Genomic DNA, 17,608 nt, shown 5'->3' with positions numbered 1-17,608 from the left:
CGAACTACTGAAAGTGTATACCCTTCACTAGACAAAGGTAAATTTTGAATGAATTCTCTCCTCTCATTACCCAACGATAGGTATCATATATAACTAGAAAAATATTAAAGATTAATTGATATCAGAAGCCTTTTGAATAATGCCTTCAGGCTTTTCTTACATATAAAATGGCAGCTCTTCAGGCTTACCTGATCCTCAATAAAATTTATTAAAAATGAACACAACCATTTGGAAAATACACGTTTTTCACATCAAAGCAAGCATAAGCTGTTTTCAACATACTTTTTAAAATAAATTTGTGTTACTATTCCAAAATCAAAGATGATTTTCTTTGACCGAATTTTAAAGCAATAAACTTACTCTCTGAGATAGAATTCATATACCACAAAATTCACACCTGAAGAATAAAATTCAGTGTTTTTTAGTGTATTCACAAGAACGTGGAACCATCAACACCACCTAATTCTAGAAGTTTCATCACTCCCTAATGAAAGCCCATAGTCATTACAGACACTCCCCATTCTACCCTCCTCTTGGTCTCTGGCAACGACTAATCTATTTTCTGTCTCTACATATTTGCTTATTCTAAATATTTCATAGAAGCAGAATTACACAATGCTTTTCCTTTTGTGTCTGACATAATGCTTTCATGGTTTATGTTGTAGCATATGTCAGAACTTACTCCTTCTTATGGCTGAATAATATTCCATTATATGGATATCACAGTTCTAGAATATCCTTGACATTCTTCCTCTTACCTAATAACATTCTTAGAATTCATTTAAATAATGGGACATTTTTCTAAGATGTAGTAATCACCTGTGTGAAGTCTGGGACCAGACTGTGACACAAGCACAGCAGAGTGAAGACAGCATTACTGAACAACACTGGAATGGAGCTGATCAAAGAGGGAATGGGGAAGAGTCTAGGATTACGTAATCCACTCCTCAGTCCTGCATCACAGGCAAGTGACCGGTAATGGTGTGCAGGAGCCCCCTCGCTGAAGGGCCCTGTGCTTTAGGGCTTAATGCTCAGTAGTTACCTATTGGAATTCTAGTTTTATTTATTTATTTTTGAGAGAGAGAGAGAGAGAGAGAGAGAGAATATGCACATGAGCAGGAGAGGGAAGAGGAAGAGAGAATCTTAAGTAGGTCCCATGACCGTGAGATCATGACATCACCTGAAATCAAGATTCAGACGCTTAACCAACTGAGCCACCCAGGTGCCCCAGATTTTCTAATTTTATCTTTGAATTTGTGTTCTGTAAATGAACAGTGATGGGGCTTATGTGCTGGGGTTCAGAACTCTTGCCTGGTCTGCCTCCCCCCACCTCGGTGGAAAGGGTTCTTGGCTCCCTGCTTCCCTGCCAACTGATGCCTGGACACTGGGCTCTGCCCTATCTGCTCTTCCCTGCCCCCGCATGGCAACTGTTACACCTGCCCCCAGTGGGGGCCTGGTATGGGCACAAGGAGGATCAGGGGTCAGGCATGCACCCCCTGGCATCTCAGGGTGGAGCATAGCAGCACCGGCACGATCCTGGGCTGGCAGTGCTGAGGTGTATTCTCTAGCAGATGACTCAGTGGAGGTGGGAGCTAGGGGACAGCCTTTTGCCTCTGCCCATTTGGATACCAAGCACATCCTACAGCAGAGGCTGTATACCCTTGGAGGTCATATGTCCATCAGGAGTTGAATGGTGGGCCCACTGGAAGGACGAGTGAAAGGGAAAGGGTGTATTCCATGTTGGAGAGAACATGTCCTTAAATAGCAAATAAAAAACACCGTGACAGGTAAAGGTACGACAGAAGGAAAATGTTTTATATTTTAGTACCTTTAACAGTATTTTTTTCTTCCTTTTTGAACAAGGGGTCCTGTATCTTCATTTTGCACTGAGGTCTGCAAATTATATAGCTGGCCCTACAAGTGATTCATAAAGATTGCTAGTATTAGAAATTTAGAGCACCTCTCATAGCTATTCTACATTGTTCCTTTTTAAAAAAACTTAACCTTTTTGAAAAGTAACATTTTCACAAGGCTCAGAGAGCTAAAGATCTCAAAATGTTTATGTGCAGGAAAAAAAAAAGTCAGAAGTGTCTGTCCCACCCCGTTCCATCTCCTCTGCATTTAAACTATGTTTACTGTATCTTTTCTAGAGTTTCTATATGCATACACATTATATGCATATACATGCATTATATATATGCATAAATGTATAATTTCCCCATTTTACAAAAAAGTAGACATATGTGCAAGCACCTTGCTATTTTTTTTCACCTAACAATTTATCGGCTTGTTGTTGACCCTGAGTCAAACAGCACTGCAACTTATGTAAAAGAAAAAATAAGTAAGGCACCTGGTGGCTCGGTCACTTATATCTCTGACTCCTGATTTGGGCTCAGGTCATGATATCATGGTTTGTGAGTTTGAGCCGCTTGTCAGGCTCCACACTGACAATATGGAGCCTGTATGGGATTCTCTCTCTCTCCCTAGATCTCTCTGCCCCTTCCCCACTCTCTCTCTTTCTAAAAAAAAGTGTGCTCAAGAAATTCATGTTGACTGAATTGACTCAAAAAAAAAAAAGGAAAGAAAAAAAGAAGTAAGTTTATTTCATCAGCCATTCAACAAATGATCCTGTGCCAATTGTGTATCCACATATAAAACAATGTCAGACTCCTTCCTTAAATCCTACCCACATGAACTCAAAATGGATTACAAACCTAAAAGAGCTAACACTATAAAACTGAGAAGAAACTGAAGTATTAAATCTCCATGATCTTGCAATATAGGCAAAGCCGTCACATATGTGACACCAAGAGCACAAGCAAAAAGAGAAAAGCAATACATAAAGTGGACTTGATCAAAATTAAAACTGTGCATGCTTCAAAGGAAGATACCATTAAGAAAGTGAAGACAATCCATAGAGAGGAAATACGTGCAAATCACATATCTGAAAAGAGACTTGTATACCGAACATATAAAGAATTCTTACAACTCAATAAAGACAACCCAATTTTACAAATGGGCAAAGGATCTTGGAGCGCCTGGGTCGCTCACCTGGTTAAGCGTCCAAATGTTGATTTCAGCTCAGGTCATGATCTCACGGTTCATGAGTTCAAGCCTCACTTTGGACTCTCTGCTGACAGGGCAGAGCCTGCTTGGATTCTCTCTCTGCCCCTCCCCCACGTGCATGTTCTCTCTCTCAAAATAAACTTAAAAAAAGTAATAGAAGAATGGGCAAAGGATCTGAATAGACATTTCTCCAAAGAAGATACACAAATGACCAGCAAGTACATGAATGATGTTCAATGTCATTAACCATTAGAGAAATGCAAATCAAAACCTCAATGAGGTACCATCTACTAGGATGACTATCATCAAACACATACACAATAACAACTGTTGGCAAGGAAATGTAAAAATCAGAACCCTCACACACTGTTGCCAAGCATATAAAATATGCTCGGACAGGTTGGTATTTCCTCAAAATGTTAACCTCAGAGTTACCATGTGACCTAGCAACTGTACTCACAGGTATATAACCACTATAAAGGGAAACATATCCATACAAAAACCTGGATGTGGGGGCGCCCGTGTGGCTCAGTCAGTTAAGTGTCTGACTCTTGATTTCAGCTCAGGTCATAATCTCACAGTTCGTGGGCTGGAGCCCTGTGTCGGGCTCCATGCTGACAGCACACAGCCTGCTCAGGATTCTCTCTGTCCCTCTCTGCCCCTCCTCTGCTCATATGTGTGTATGTGCGCGCTCGCTCTCTCTCTCTCTCAAAATAAGTAAATAAACTTAAAAAAAGCTGGATGTGAATGCGCACGGCAGCGTTATTCATAATACGCAAAAACTGGAAACAACCCACATGACTATCAGCTGATAAATGGATAAACAAAATGCAGCCTATCCATACAATGAAATATTATTCAGCAATAAAAAGAAATGATTTCTCAAAAAATTAAACACAAAATTATCACATGCTCCAGCAATTCCACTTCTGAGCATATACCCAAAAGAAATGAAAGCATGAAACTCAAATATATTTGTATACTCATGTTCACAGTAGCATTATTCACAACCCCTCAAGTGGAAGCAACCCAAAAGTCCACTGATGGATGACTGAATAAACAAAATGGTATATACATGCAATGGACTATTACTCAGCCTTAAAAAGGAAGTTCTGACATATGCAACAACATAGTGAATCTTGAGGACCTTATCCTAAGTAAAATATGCCAATCACAAAAGGATACATACTGTCTGACTGTACTTGTACAAGGTACCTACAGCAGTCAAACTCATAGAAAAAGTAGAATTGGAGTATCCAGGGACAGTGGAGGTTGGGGAGAATGGGGAATTAGTGTTTAATGGGTACAGATTTTCAGTTAGAGCAGATGAGATACTGCTGGAGGTGGATGGGGGTGATGGTTGCACAACAAAGTGAATACACTTAACGCCACAAAACTGTGTCTTTAAAAATGGTTAGAATGGTAAAATTCACATTATGTATATTTTACTTCAATCAATCAATCAATCAATCAATCAAAACTATGTTCTTACCAATGGGGGTCCTCCCAAGAAAATGGTGCCCTGCTTGCGTACGATGATGTTTTCATCAGCCATTGCAGGCACATAAGCACCACCTGCCGTACAGGAGCCCATGACCACCGCTATCTGCAATGCAAGCAGACAAGAAACCCCTGAGGTAAGGCTCAAAGAGTTAATTATAGTCTCTGGATCTACAGTTCCATAAACGTTGTAGTACCAGGAGATATTACTAGCTGGTCCCTATAGTTCTTTTTAAAAATGGTCCTCCGAATGTTTGGAATAGTTTCCTAACTACTTCTATCAAAGCATTCTGAAGGGCTTAGATCACATTTTTTACAAAACTTATGGACAGTCTCCCTGTGAGAGAGAAGACTGGCCATTTAGACCATTAGCCTGATTGACTTAATTGAGAGGAGAAACTCCACAAGCCACCCAAACATTAGCAAAACTGTGTTGAAACTAATAATAAGTCTTCTCAACAACTACCACTTACCTCACTGAAATAGTGAAATAATTCTCCGAGTGTTAATATTTTGTGTAACAATGAATATGGTATGTTCTAAATATAAAACTAATGTTAGCATCAAAGTTGAAAATCTTGCTCAAAAGAAAGTCAATTGTGTAGAACCTGGGTGATGTGTACCTGAGTATTCGCAGTATTATTTTCTCTACTTTTATGGGTATTTAAAATTTTCAACAATAAAGCTTTAAAAACAACTCTTACTTACAGATTAATAAGACACAAAGAATAATAAATATGGGTTTGGCTGATTATGTCTAAGTAGGCATAAATAATATCAGAGAAAATTTTTAAAAGTATGTAATGGCTATTTTCCTAAATTACCATATGAAAGCAGTTTTTGCTACTAATTCCAATATCCATTCTATCAGTTTTCTTACAGTCATACAAATACCCATTTTGAAATGAAAATGCTACACTAGTATCAATCCAAAGATGCAAGACAGCACGAGTTAACATTTTTCCATCTAAATGGCAGTCACAAAAAGTATTTTTCCCTATTTCATGTATGTTATTAAAAATGGCTGCAAAATTGCACTGCCAACATATTACAAGTATTTATCACGCATTGTGTTTGCTTATCAATCAGAAGTTTATTTTCGAAGTATCTATGGCTAGAAAAGTTCTTGAACAAGGAAAGAAGCACCGGAAACATTCAGTGTGACAGTGTTCATGAAAACGAAGATAGCAAATAACCAACACATCCATCGACACAGCATTTTGAACCAATACACCAACTGCTAATAAGTTCTTTAAAAATCTGAGGGAAAAAAACAAATGATCTTAACACTTCATAAATCCATATGGAGGGTACATGAGTGTTCCATTCTGTTACTGTACTATTCTCTGTTCTTTCTGCATTTTTGAAATATTTTATGGGCTTTTTTTTAAGGTTCTATCAGGAGTAAAGGACACAATTTCATCTTATCAGCCTGCTCTCTGTACACAAATAGCAGATACAGTTCAAACTATTTCAGTACCAAAAAAATAAAAGTCAAGGAAGTAGAGAAGAGTCACAGTGAAGTAAAAATCTAAAAAGGGACATATTTCAAAGCCCTGAAGAACTAAACAGGCACAGCAGGGTTCCATGAAAACAAACTGAAAGCAAAAGAAAGCAATAGCAACTGTCAGCAAATATTCAGAGACCAAGGATGGGAGGCAGGGTGGCTGGTAAACAAGGAAAGAAGAATCTGTTTGTCAAAAGGTAGTAAGATAAAAATGAGGGAAATGAAGCTGAATGCCATCATGCCATCTCAGGGGGAGAAAAGACCTACCAGTTTGGTAGAAAAGTTTCACAAGTGAATCGCTAACAAATTATTAGTGCATCTATGCTAGGGAATTCTGCCATATTCCTAAGGGCACTTCAGATGCGTTTTTTTCCCAAGCATTTCCAAAGCCAAGGAAACCAACAATCCACTTCTCTTACATGAACTGATAATGGCCTCCACCGATCCCTGACTCTTGGTATCCACGTCCTATATAATCTGGTAACATGCTTCTAATACATAGATTATAGCAAGTGTCACTCCTGTGATCAAGTTATGAGAGACTCTGTCTTCCACCTTGCTGGCTCCCTCTCTTGCCCACCTGCCTGTTCACCCTAATGCATCTAGCTGACAGGTGGTAACTTACTCTATACGGATGCCCACTTGGGAAGGAACCTAGACATGCTTCTGGCCAACAACTTACAAGAAAATGAGTGAGACCTGCAGAGAACTGAATCATGCCAACAACCACGTGAGCAAGCTGGGGCCGACCCTTACTAATGGAGACTGAAGAGGAATGCAGCCACATGAGACCCAGAACTAGGGGATCCGGCTCAGCTGTGCTCAGAGTTGTGCCCCAGAGCAACTGTGAGGTAAAAAATGGTGCTTTCAACTACCAAGTTTTGGGGTACTCTGTTCTGCAGCAATGGATAACTATCGCAGAGATCAAAAAGCATCTAAAGTAACTACATCTGAAGCCTTGGGACAGTCTTTGCTTAGAAGTACTTTGCTGTTGGTGCAACTGGGTGGCTCAGTCGGTTGAGTGTCTGACTTGAGCTCAGGTCATGATCTCACGGTTCATGAGTTCGAGCCCCACATAGGGCTCTATGCTGACAGGTCAGAACCTGGAGCCTGCTTCAGACCCTGTGTCTCCCTCTCTCTCTGCCCCCCCCCCCCCACTTGTGCTCTGTCTCTGCCTCTCAAACATGAATAAACTTCAGCTCAGGTCATGAGTTCGAGCCCCCCATCAGGCTCTGGGCTGACCAGTCAGAGCCTGGAGTCTGCTTCAGATTCTGTCTCCCTCTCTCTCTGCCCCTCCCCCACCCACACTCTGTCTCTGCCTCTCAAACATGAATAAACATCAAAAACAAAACAAAAAAACCAGAAAATACTTAAAAAAAAAAAGTTCTTTGTTGTTGCTGCCCTTCAGTAAACCATTCCCCTATTGCAGAAATGGGAGACAGTCCATAAACAGAATGCTGTACCATCCCAGAGAGTAATGAAAAACCAAAAGACATGGGTAAACATTGAAACCATTTTGGTAAATGAAAGAAACCACTTATTATATGATCCCTTTCAAATGAAATGAATAATAGGCAAATCATAGAGTCAGATGAGTGCTTGCGAGGGGCTGGAGAGACTGGATTGAAATAAGCAGTGACTGTTAATGGATACGGCATTTCCTCCTGGAGTGATGAAAATGTACTAGAATTGCCTCAACTCGGGGAATATCCTAAAAACCACTGAACTGTACATATTAAATGGGTGAATTGTATGGTATGTGAATTTGATCTTAATAAAACTATTATAAAATTTTTTTAAAAAGAGCTAGAATTATTAAGTATGTAAGATTCAAAATTCTCAAATTTTATCAATAAGAAACAGGCTAGGGGTGCCTGGGAGGTCAGTCGGTTAAGTGTCCCACTCTTGGTTTCAGCTCAGGTCATGATCTCATGGTTTGTGGGTTTGAGCCCCATGTTGGGTTCTGTGCCAACAGTGTGGAGCCTTCTTGTGATTTTCTCTCTCTCCCTCTCTGCTCCTCCCCTGCTCACATGCTCTCTTTCTCTCTCAAAATAAATAAATGTAAAAAAAAAAAAAAAAAAAGAAACAGGCCACGCTAGTCACAAGTATCTCATAGACATTAAACTTAGCATCTCTAAAGCAAATTCTGATAAAAGAAAAATTAAATAAAAGAACCTAGATTAGAGAAGTCACCACCGTCGCAGAATCTCCTCTTCTCATCATTTAATTCTAAGCCATTCGCTTACTTGCAGAACAGGGTGAATGTCCATCAAAAAGAGCCCTGCCACTGCGTCTGCTCCTTCTTCTCACAAAGCACAGGAACCCCAGGGCCAAACAGCTCTAACGGCTTTCCCTGTCCCAAAGCATTTGTCTGTGGTACAACAACGATCTCACGCTGCCCATGCTGGACAAATGATGTAGACCCCAAGGAAGAAAATTCTGCTGCTTTCTCTATTAAGAGGACATTAAAAGGGCATAAGTAAGATGTGTGAACATAACATATACTGAGCACACTCAGGGTATAGGCTTGTGTTGGGGGCACAAGACATGCACCAAATCAGGGGAGACATTAGAGTGACTCTCATGTGCATCAGAACACAGGACAACTCCCAAGAACTCCACTGAGAGGCTACAGTCCACCCAGTCACCCATGAGGTGGGCTTCCTGCAATGTGGACAAGCCAAGAGGTCTCTCCCACAGGGTGAGGAGATCCATGGTGACTCAAGACTTAAATCAAGACCAAGAAAGCAGCAAGAAGGCTAAGAAGGATATGTAACTGACTATAACACTGCCTGCCATCACTACCAGAGAAGGCACAAGCAGAAATTTTGAGTAGCAGGAAATGAGATGCAGGGCGCCTGGGTGGCTTAGTCAGTTGAGTACCTGACTCTTGATCTCAGCTCAAGTCTTGATCTCAGGGTTGTGAGTTCAAGCCTCATGTTGGGCTCTATGCTGAGCATAAAGCCTACTTAAAAAATAAAAAATAGGGCGCTGGGTGGCTCAGCTGGTAAAGCATCCAACTCTTGATTTTGGCTCAGGTCACGGTTCATGAATTCAAGCCCCACATCGGAGTCAGCGCTGGTGGCAAGAGCCTGCTTGGGCTTCTCTCTCTCTCCCTCTTTCTCTGCCCCTCCCCCACTTGTGTTCTGTTTCTCTCTCTCTCTCTCTCTCTCTCTCTCTCCTCCCCTCTCTCAAAATAAACTTAAAAAAGTAGAAATAAAATAAATAAAATAAATAAAAAATAAAAAACTCTTTTAAAAAAGGAAATGAGATTCTACAAAACAGAAGTAAGAGTCTGCAAAAACTTCAGACAAAATTTCATTACCCTCCAGGTCTTGCCTAAACAAAGAGAGACTGGTTCTCATTGCACCAAAACCAAATTACATATTGTAGGTCAGCAGTCTGCCCTACAGAAAGGGTCTCTGAGAGAGAGTCAAGAGGTTTTATACCTAATTCTGAAAAGCTGTGTGAACTCTAGACCTCTATCCTTCCACTGAGAAATTGCAGAAGACTACCCAGTTCAAAGGTACACAGTGATAAATGTAATATAACTTACAGGGGGAAACGTTTCAGTTGCTTGATGGAAAAGCCATTAAAAGTATAATATGTTTTTAAATTTCTCTTCTTTTTCAATTTCAAGTTAATGTGGAAAGCAAATACTGCCTATATCACATTGTTTTCTTCCTCTATCTACAGAGCCTCCATTTAAAAAATAAAAGTCACATGATACTCTATATGGAAAACCCAAAAGATTCCACCAAAAAACTTCTAGAACTGATTCATAAATTCAGCAAAGTTGCAGAATATAAAATCAATGCACAAAAATCGGTTGCATTCCTGTACACCAACAATGAAGCAACAGAAAAATAAATCAAGCAATCAATCCCATTTACAGTTGCACCAAAAACCATAAAATACCAGGAATAAATCTAACCAAAGAGGTGAAAAATCTATACACTGAAAACTATAGAAAGCTTATGAAAGAAATTGAAGAAGACACAAGAAAATGGAAAAGATTCCATTCTCCTGGATAGGAAGAACAAATATTGTTAAAATGTCAGTACAACCCAAAGCAATCCTCATATTCAATGCAATCCCTATCAAAATAACACCAGCATTCTTCACAGAGCTAGAACAAATAATCCTAAAATTTGTATGGAACCAGAAAAGACCCCAAATAGCTAAAACAATCTTGAAAAAGAAAACCAAAGGAGGAGGCATCACAATCCCAGATTTCAAGCTATACTACAAAGCTGTAATCATCAAGACAGTATGGTACCGTCACAAGAACAGACACTCAGATCAATGGAACAGAACAGAGAACCCAGAAATGGACCCACAAACATATGGGCAACTAATCTTTGACAAAGCAGGAAAGACTATCCGATGGAATAAAGACAGTCTCTTCAGCAAGTGGTGCTGGGAAAACTGGACAGTGAGATGCAGAAGAATGGACCTGGGCCACTTTCTTACACCATACACAAAAATAAACTCAAAATGGATGAAAAACCTCAACGTAAGACAGGAAGTCAAAAAATCCTCGAGGAGAAAGCAGGCAAAAACCTCTTTGATCTTGGCCACAGCAACTTCTTACTCAATACGTCTCTGGAGGCAACAGAAACAAAAGCAAAAATGAACTATTGGGACCTTATCAAAATAAAAAGCTTCTGCACAGTGAAGGAAACAATCACCAAAACTAAAAGGCAACTGACAGAATGAAAGAAGATATTTGCAAATGATATATCAGATAACGGGTTAGTATCCAAAATCTACAAAGAACTTATCAAACTCAACACCCAAAAAGCAAATAATCCAGTGAAGAAATGGGCAAAAGACATGAATAGACACTTCTCCAAAGACATCTGGATGGCCGACACATGAAAAAATGCTCCCTCCACATCAGTCATCATCAGGGAAATACAAATCAAAACCACAATGAGATATACCACCTCACACCTGTCAAAATGGCTAACGTTAACAACTCAGGCAATAACAGATGTTGGAGAGGGTGTGGAAAAAGAGGATCTCTTTTGCATTGTTGGTAGGAATGAAAGCTAGTACAGCCACTCTGGAAAACAGCATGGAGGTTCCTCAAAAAACTAAAAATAGAACTACCCTATGATCCAGCAATTGCACTACTAGGTATTTATCCAGGGATACAGGTGTGCTGTTTCGAAGGGACACAGGCACCCCCAATGTTTATAGCAGCACTATCAACAATAGCAAAAGTATGGAAAGAACCCAAATGTCCATTGATGGATGGATGGATAAAGAAGATATGATATATATACACCTACATACACACAATGGAGTATTACGCGGCAGTCAAAAAGAATGAAATCTTTAAAATTAAAAAAGATACAACAACAACAACAACAACAACAAAGAATGAAATCTTGCCATTTGCAACTACGTGGATGGAATTGGAGGGTATCATGCTAAGCGAAATTAGTCAGAGAAAGACAAATATCATATGACTTCATTCATATGAGGACTTTAAGAGATAAAACAGATGAACATAAGGGAAGGGAAACAAAAATAATATAAAAACAGGGAGGGGGATAAAACATAAGAGACTCTTAAATATGGAGCACAAACAGACGGTTCCTGGGGGGTTATGGGAGGGGGGATGGGCTAAATGGGTAAGGGGCATTAAGGAATCTTCTCCTGAAATCATTGTTGCACTATATGCTAACTAATTTGGATGTAAATTAAAAAAAAAAAAATTTTTTTTTTAAAGTCACAAAATTCACATATCAGTTCATTAGCTCTCCAAAATTTAAATCACAATCAATTATACTGACCGATCACACCACTGATTCTAGAGTACTCATGCTTATCTGTGCTAAATAGATAGGATAAAATGTGCACAGAAAACAAAAAGTCTACCTTATCCAGAATATCCTGTTTCTTTCTTTTTATCAGCCTCAAAGCAATCAGTGATTTTGTTCCCTAGGCCCTATTTGACAACATGGACAAGCTGAAATGCATTTTTGAAATAATGGGCAGCCCTTGGGGCACCTGGGTGGCTCAGTGGGTTATGAATCTGACTTTGGCTCAGGTTATGATCTCATGATTTGTGGATTCAAGTCCCACATCAGGCTCTGCACTGACAGTTCATAGCCTAGAGGCTGCTTCAGGTTCTGTGTCTCCCTCACTCATGCCCCTACCCCACTCACGCTCTCTTTTTCTCTCTCAAAAATAAATAAACATGAAAAAATAAAAATAAAAAAAATAAAATAATGGGCAGCTCTTTCTGCCCATGGGTCTTATCCGTGTGCTTTAATAAAACCGCCTTTTGGGTGCCTGGGTGGTTCAGTTGGTTAAGCGTCCAACTTTGGCTCAGGTCATGATCTCATAGTTCATGGGTTCGAGCCTCGCATTGGGCTCTGTGCTGACAGCTCAGAGCCTGAAGCCTGCTTCAGATTCTGTGTCTCCTCTCTCTCTGCCCCTCCCCTGCTCATGCTCTGTCTCTCTCTGTCTCTCAAAAATCAATAAACGTTAAAAAAATATTTTTAATAAATAAATAAATATTTAAAAAATAATAAAACCAACTTTTCTGAACGGAAAAAAAAAAGATATACGGTGCCTGTCTTAACTAAGTCCCTCAAAACAATTACCATGATCTGAAGCAAAGAAAATAAATTTCAAAAATAATGAGCTAAGCCAAGAGGGTGGAAGTGGAGACAGGGAAGGAGAGAAGGAAGCAGGGACACCTGAAATAATTTTAAGTACATCTCCAAAAGAAGAACAAACAGGCAGACACACGGAGGAAAAACAGAAGCTGCACCTCCACATGGCTAGATGAATAACGACTATTTCAGAAGAAATATACTGTTAGTCACAGTGGAAACATTTTGTTCCTGGTGCACTAAAGGATCACAGTCAAACAGGATGATGCAGCAGGGCAAAGATCCAGCTAGACCAGACCACCACTAAGTTTTAAATTATTTTAAATTATTATTTTTTTTTTTGACAGAGAAACACGTGAGCAGGGGAGAGAGGCAGAGGGACAGAGAATGTTAAGCAGGCTGTATGCTTACCATGGAGCCCAAGGCAGGGCTTGATCCCACGATCATGACCTGAGCCAATATCAAGAGTAGGACGCTCAACACACGAAGCCACCCAGGCACCCTGTCCACTAATTTTAAAAATTAATGCTAATGTGAGACCTAAGAAAACAAAGATCCCACCTCTGAAGAGAATTATACGCCTCACACTTCAAAAGCCAGCAACGTGGAGCCACAATACAGAAAATAACAGAAGCAATGTTTCCAAGAACATTAAGACATTACATGGGTTTAGAGAAAGCCCAGGTGAGGTATCCTCAGGACGTGAGACTCCAAGTAAGACCACCAGACACCTGTATGCCAAGTCTTTAAACTTCAAAAACAAAAAAACAAGTTCTAAAATACACCAGAAAGGAGGGAAAGATGACAAGAGAATACAGACGTAGGTAGGTGTCTTATGTAACTGCCTTTTCTCCTTGAGAGCAAAAACAAAAATTTTAAACCTTCCAGGTTGGTAAAAATCTGTCCACATTTTTACCACTGCAAAGATACAGGAAATAACAGAGATATGATTGTCAAGAGACATGTATCTTAGAAATAAGTGGTTAAGTGGACCTATAATGGGCAAGGTTAATAACATTAAATAAAAACCAACATTGGGGAGGAAAGAAGGAACTGAACAAATAAAGAAGCTAGAGTTCCCTATCAAAATGCACATGTAACATAACTGGAGTTAAACAAGTGATTGCTTCATGTAATAAAGTATATGGATAAAAATTTTAAAAAAATAAAGTATAAGAACTTGTTTTTATCCATCCAAGCCAAGGCCTCAGTAAATAATAAAACATACATTAACATGTAAGATATACTCAGTACATCAGATATCACTTGAATAGTCATAAAGAGTTTCACTCTTCTTTTTTTTTTTTTAACGTTTATTTATTTTTTAGACAGAGAGAGGCAGAGCACAAGCAGGGGAGGGACAGGGAGAGAGGGAGACACAGAATCCGAAGAAGGCACCAGGCTCTGAGCTGTCAGCACAGAGCACAATGCAGGGCTCGAACTCATGAACCATGAGATCATGACCTTAGCTGACGTCGGGATGCTTAACCACTGAGCCACTCAGGCACCCCAAGAGTTTCACTTTTTAAATAAATATTGACTAAGTACCTTCTCAGGGAAATGTGGGAGGATATAAAGATTTATCTGATGGTGTCTCTTATCTCAAGAGGCTTAGAGTCTACTGAGGGAAATTAGGATATATCTAGATAAAAGGAATAAACGTCATTATTAAGGTATAGCTCAAAGAGAAGCCTTCCTGCAAGAGATGGCATCTGAGATGCATTTGGAAAATGGACTGGAGACTTAGACTGCAAGGAATGGGGAAGAGAGGGCCCAGCATGGACCTGAGCAGTCATGAAAGGCCATGGTACATATGAAGAACAGTGAGTGGTTCAGACTGACAGTAGGCAGTAAGGCCAGAACATAAGATCGGAACTAGACCACATAGGGTCTTACGTACCAGGCTAATAAGTCTGAAGTCTGTTTTGTATAAATTATGGTTTTGAGCCAGGAACCAGATAAAGAGTAATGCTACAGTAACATGTACAGTGGATAGAAAAGGAAAGACTAGGTAGTCAGGAACACAAGACAGGTGAAGCTAGTGCCACACTCTAAGTAGTAATGTAGGCCTGAACTACCCATGGTGATGGCAGCAGGAATGGAGCTGAGAGGGCCAATCCAAAGGTAAAAATCGACAGGTCTTTGTCAAAGGTTTATTATGTATTGATTATCTGTCCAGCACCAGAAGAGCTCCTGGGGATACAAAGATGAGAAATATATAGACAGACAGATTTATATATCTATATATAGATACACACACACACACACACACACACACATTTTTTTTTTTTTTTTTTTTACCAAAATGATCAGGTACGGGTAGGTAGGGGAAAAAGCAGGCAAGAGTCAAGGATGACACCAAGGTTTCAATCCTAGGGAAAAGCTCAAGAAGGAAGTACCATCAAGAGCAAACAGGGACACGGGTGAAAGAACCGTCAGTAGAGAAGTGAATGTGCTCAATGTCTAGTTGGAGCCCCTAAGTACCAAAGGGAAATCCACAAAGACAGCAGAACCTCCCTAGGTGCAGAGAGAGGTCAGGAAAGATCACGGATATGAAAGGGATGTCATGAGAGTTTCTGAAACCATTAAGGACAAGTTCCTGGGTGGAGAGGATTAAACAGAGAGCCTGGGGGAATATGGAAAGCCAGGGGCACAAAGCCTAAGGAAGATTTCAGGAAAGGGAACAAAAGAGGTCATGTGGAGTAAGAATCTGGTCTCTAGGGGTGCCTGGGTGGCTCAGTCAGTTGAGGGTCCGACTTCAGCTCAGGTCATGATCTCACGGTCCGTGAGTAGGAGCCCTGCGTCTGGCTTTGTGCTGACAGCTCGGAGCCTGGAGCCTGTTTTGGATTCTGTGTCTCCCTCTCTCTCTGCCCCTCCCCCGTTCATGCTCTCTCTCTGTCTCAAAAATAAATAAACATTAAAAAAAAAAAAAATTAAAAAAAAAAAAAGAATCTGGTCTCTAGGAGGCTAGTAGGACCTCCAAAGACAGTAGGTTTTATGGAGTGAGCAGTCAGGAACAAAGGTCCTAGGTCAGTTTTTAAGAAGTCTGCTGATCCAGGGAAGGAGGGAAGCTTCAGGGAACAGAAGAAGCTAGCAAAGGTCCTTTTCTTTTGTCACAGCTTTTGGTGCTTTTTCTTTTTCCTTTAAAAACAGAGGAAGTTGGGGCACATGGGGTGGCTCAGTCAGTTAAGCATCGGACACTTGATTTCAGCTCAGGTGGTGATCTCACAGTTGGTGGGTTCAATTCCCTCTGCACTGACAGTGCAGAGCCTGGTTAGGATTCTCTGTCTCCCTCTCTCTCTGCCCCTCCCCACTTACAATCTCAATCTCTCTCTCTCTCAAAAGAAATAAATAAAACAAAAAAATGCAGAAGAAGTCAACACAGTTATTGACTGTGAGAAAAAAAAAATGGATGAGAAAATATTAGAGTAAGACAAAGAAGAGGGACAAATGATGAGGCACGAAGGAGGGGTTGGTATTAGGATTATAAATGAAAAGCTTAGCCCTGGAGAGGAAGAGGGACAACTGTTTCTAGGATAAAAGAAGGCAAAGTCACAATGTTTTTAGTACAAGAGTGCTCGCACACAGCCTGACTTCTTCAGTTAAGTATGAAGCAACAGCTACAGTGCAGACATCGGGTTTAGGGCTCATTTACTGGGGAAAAGATCAGAATAGGCACTATGGAAACTAGTACACAAGAGAAATTGGAAATTTTCCTCAAATTCCAAGAGGTTTCTAAGAAAAGAGGTAAATCTTTACCCTGAACTTCCTACTGGAGTAAAACAGAGAAAAGAAATGCTAAGAGAAGTGGCTCAAAGAAATACTGATGTTAACATTTTTAAGAAACTAAAATAGGAAAAAGGAAAGCATTCAAATGCCCTTTAGACACATCAGATTTTTTAATCATAGGCAGGTACTACTTACTCAAAAATATATGGACACTTTTAATTTTAAAAAGACATTTTTTTAAGGTTTATTTATTTATTTTGAGACAGAGAGCGAGCAGGAGAGGGACAGAGACACAGGGGAGACAGAAAATCCCAAGTAGGCTCCACAATGTCCAAATGGAGCCCGAAGCGGGGTTCAAACTCACAAACCATGAGATCACGACCTAAGCTGAAATCAAGAGCTTAAGTGCCTGAGCCACCCAGGCACCCCTAAAAAGACCTGTTTTTTAAAGCACTTCAAGCTTTAGGTTCCACAGGAGAAGAGATCATACCTGGTTTTATTCACCAACAGAGCCTGGTTACAGTAGGTCCACCCTAAATATTTGTTACATGTTGATTATTTACAAGCTACCCGAATGGAAAGACAGGGCAAAGAATAAGCATGCCAGCTGACACGTCTATAGTGGGTTGACTGATGCCCCTACCTCCTCCAAATATGTCCACACCTGAATCTCTAGAACCTTTGATTATGACCTTATTTGGAAAAAGAGTCTTTGCAGACATAATTAAGGTAAGGAACTTGAGATGAGATCATTGTGGATGACATGGGTGGGCCCTAAATCCAATGACAAGCCTCCTTATAAGAGAGAGAAGACACAGACACACAGGGGAGAAGGCAAACAAGTCAGAGATCAGAGTCATACAGTCACAAGCCCAAGAAACACCTGGAGCCACTAGAAGCTGGCAGAGGTGAGGGACAGGATCTTCTGAGAGAGCCCAGTGAAGTTGCCCCCTTCATTTCAGACCTCTAGCCTCTAGAACTTGAGAGAACAAATTTTTGTTATTTTTAAGCCACCCAGTATGTGGTAATTTGTTATGGCAGCCCTAGGAAACTAATGTAAGATTAAGGTTGGTACAACTCTACAAGTTATAATATCAGATTAGATGGGCCAATGTCCCCTATAAAACAAAACGCCATGGTAAGAATTACATATTATGTAATGCAAGGACCCTCT

General features: G+C 40.2%; 1 protein-coding gene across 2 annotated transcripts in view; it reads right to left on the bottom strand.

Moving 5' to 3' along the window:
* MCCC2 (methylcrotonyl-CoA carboxylase subunit 2) overlaps positions 1-17,608 on the bottom strand; it is a 72,023-nt gene that overhangs the window by 27,773 nt on the left and 26,642 nt on the right. For both annotated transcript variants that reach the window (XM_045446537.1, XM_045446547.1), the window contains one exon: positions 4,559-4,672. In XM_045446537.1, the coding sequence (XP_045302493.1) occupies positions 4,559-4,672 (114 nt within the window). The remainder of the gene's footprint in view (positions 1-4,558; positions 4,673-17,608) is intronic.

Source organism: Leopardus geoffroyi, chromosome A1, assembly GCF_018350155.1.
Source record: "Leopardus geoffroyi isolate Oge1 chromosome A1, O.geoffroyi_Oge1_pat1.0, whole genome shotgun sequence".
In the NCBI taxonomy this organism is placed as follows: domain Eukaryota; kingdom Metazoa; phylum Chordata; class Mammalia; order Carnivora; family Felidae; genus Leopardus; species Leopardus geoffroyi.
The sequence above is the reverse complement of the archived record's forward strand: the minus strand, read 5'-3'. Positions and strand labels throughout refer to the sequence as shown.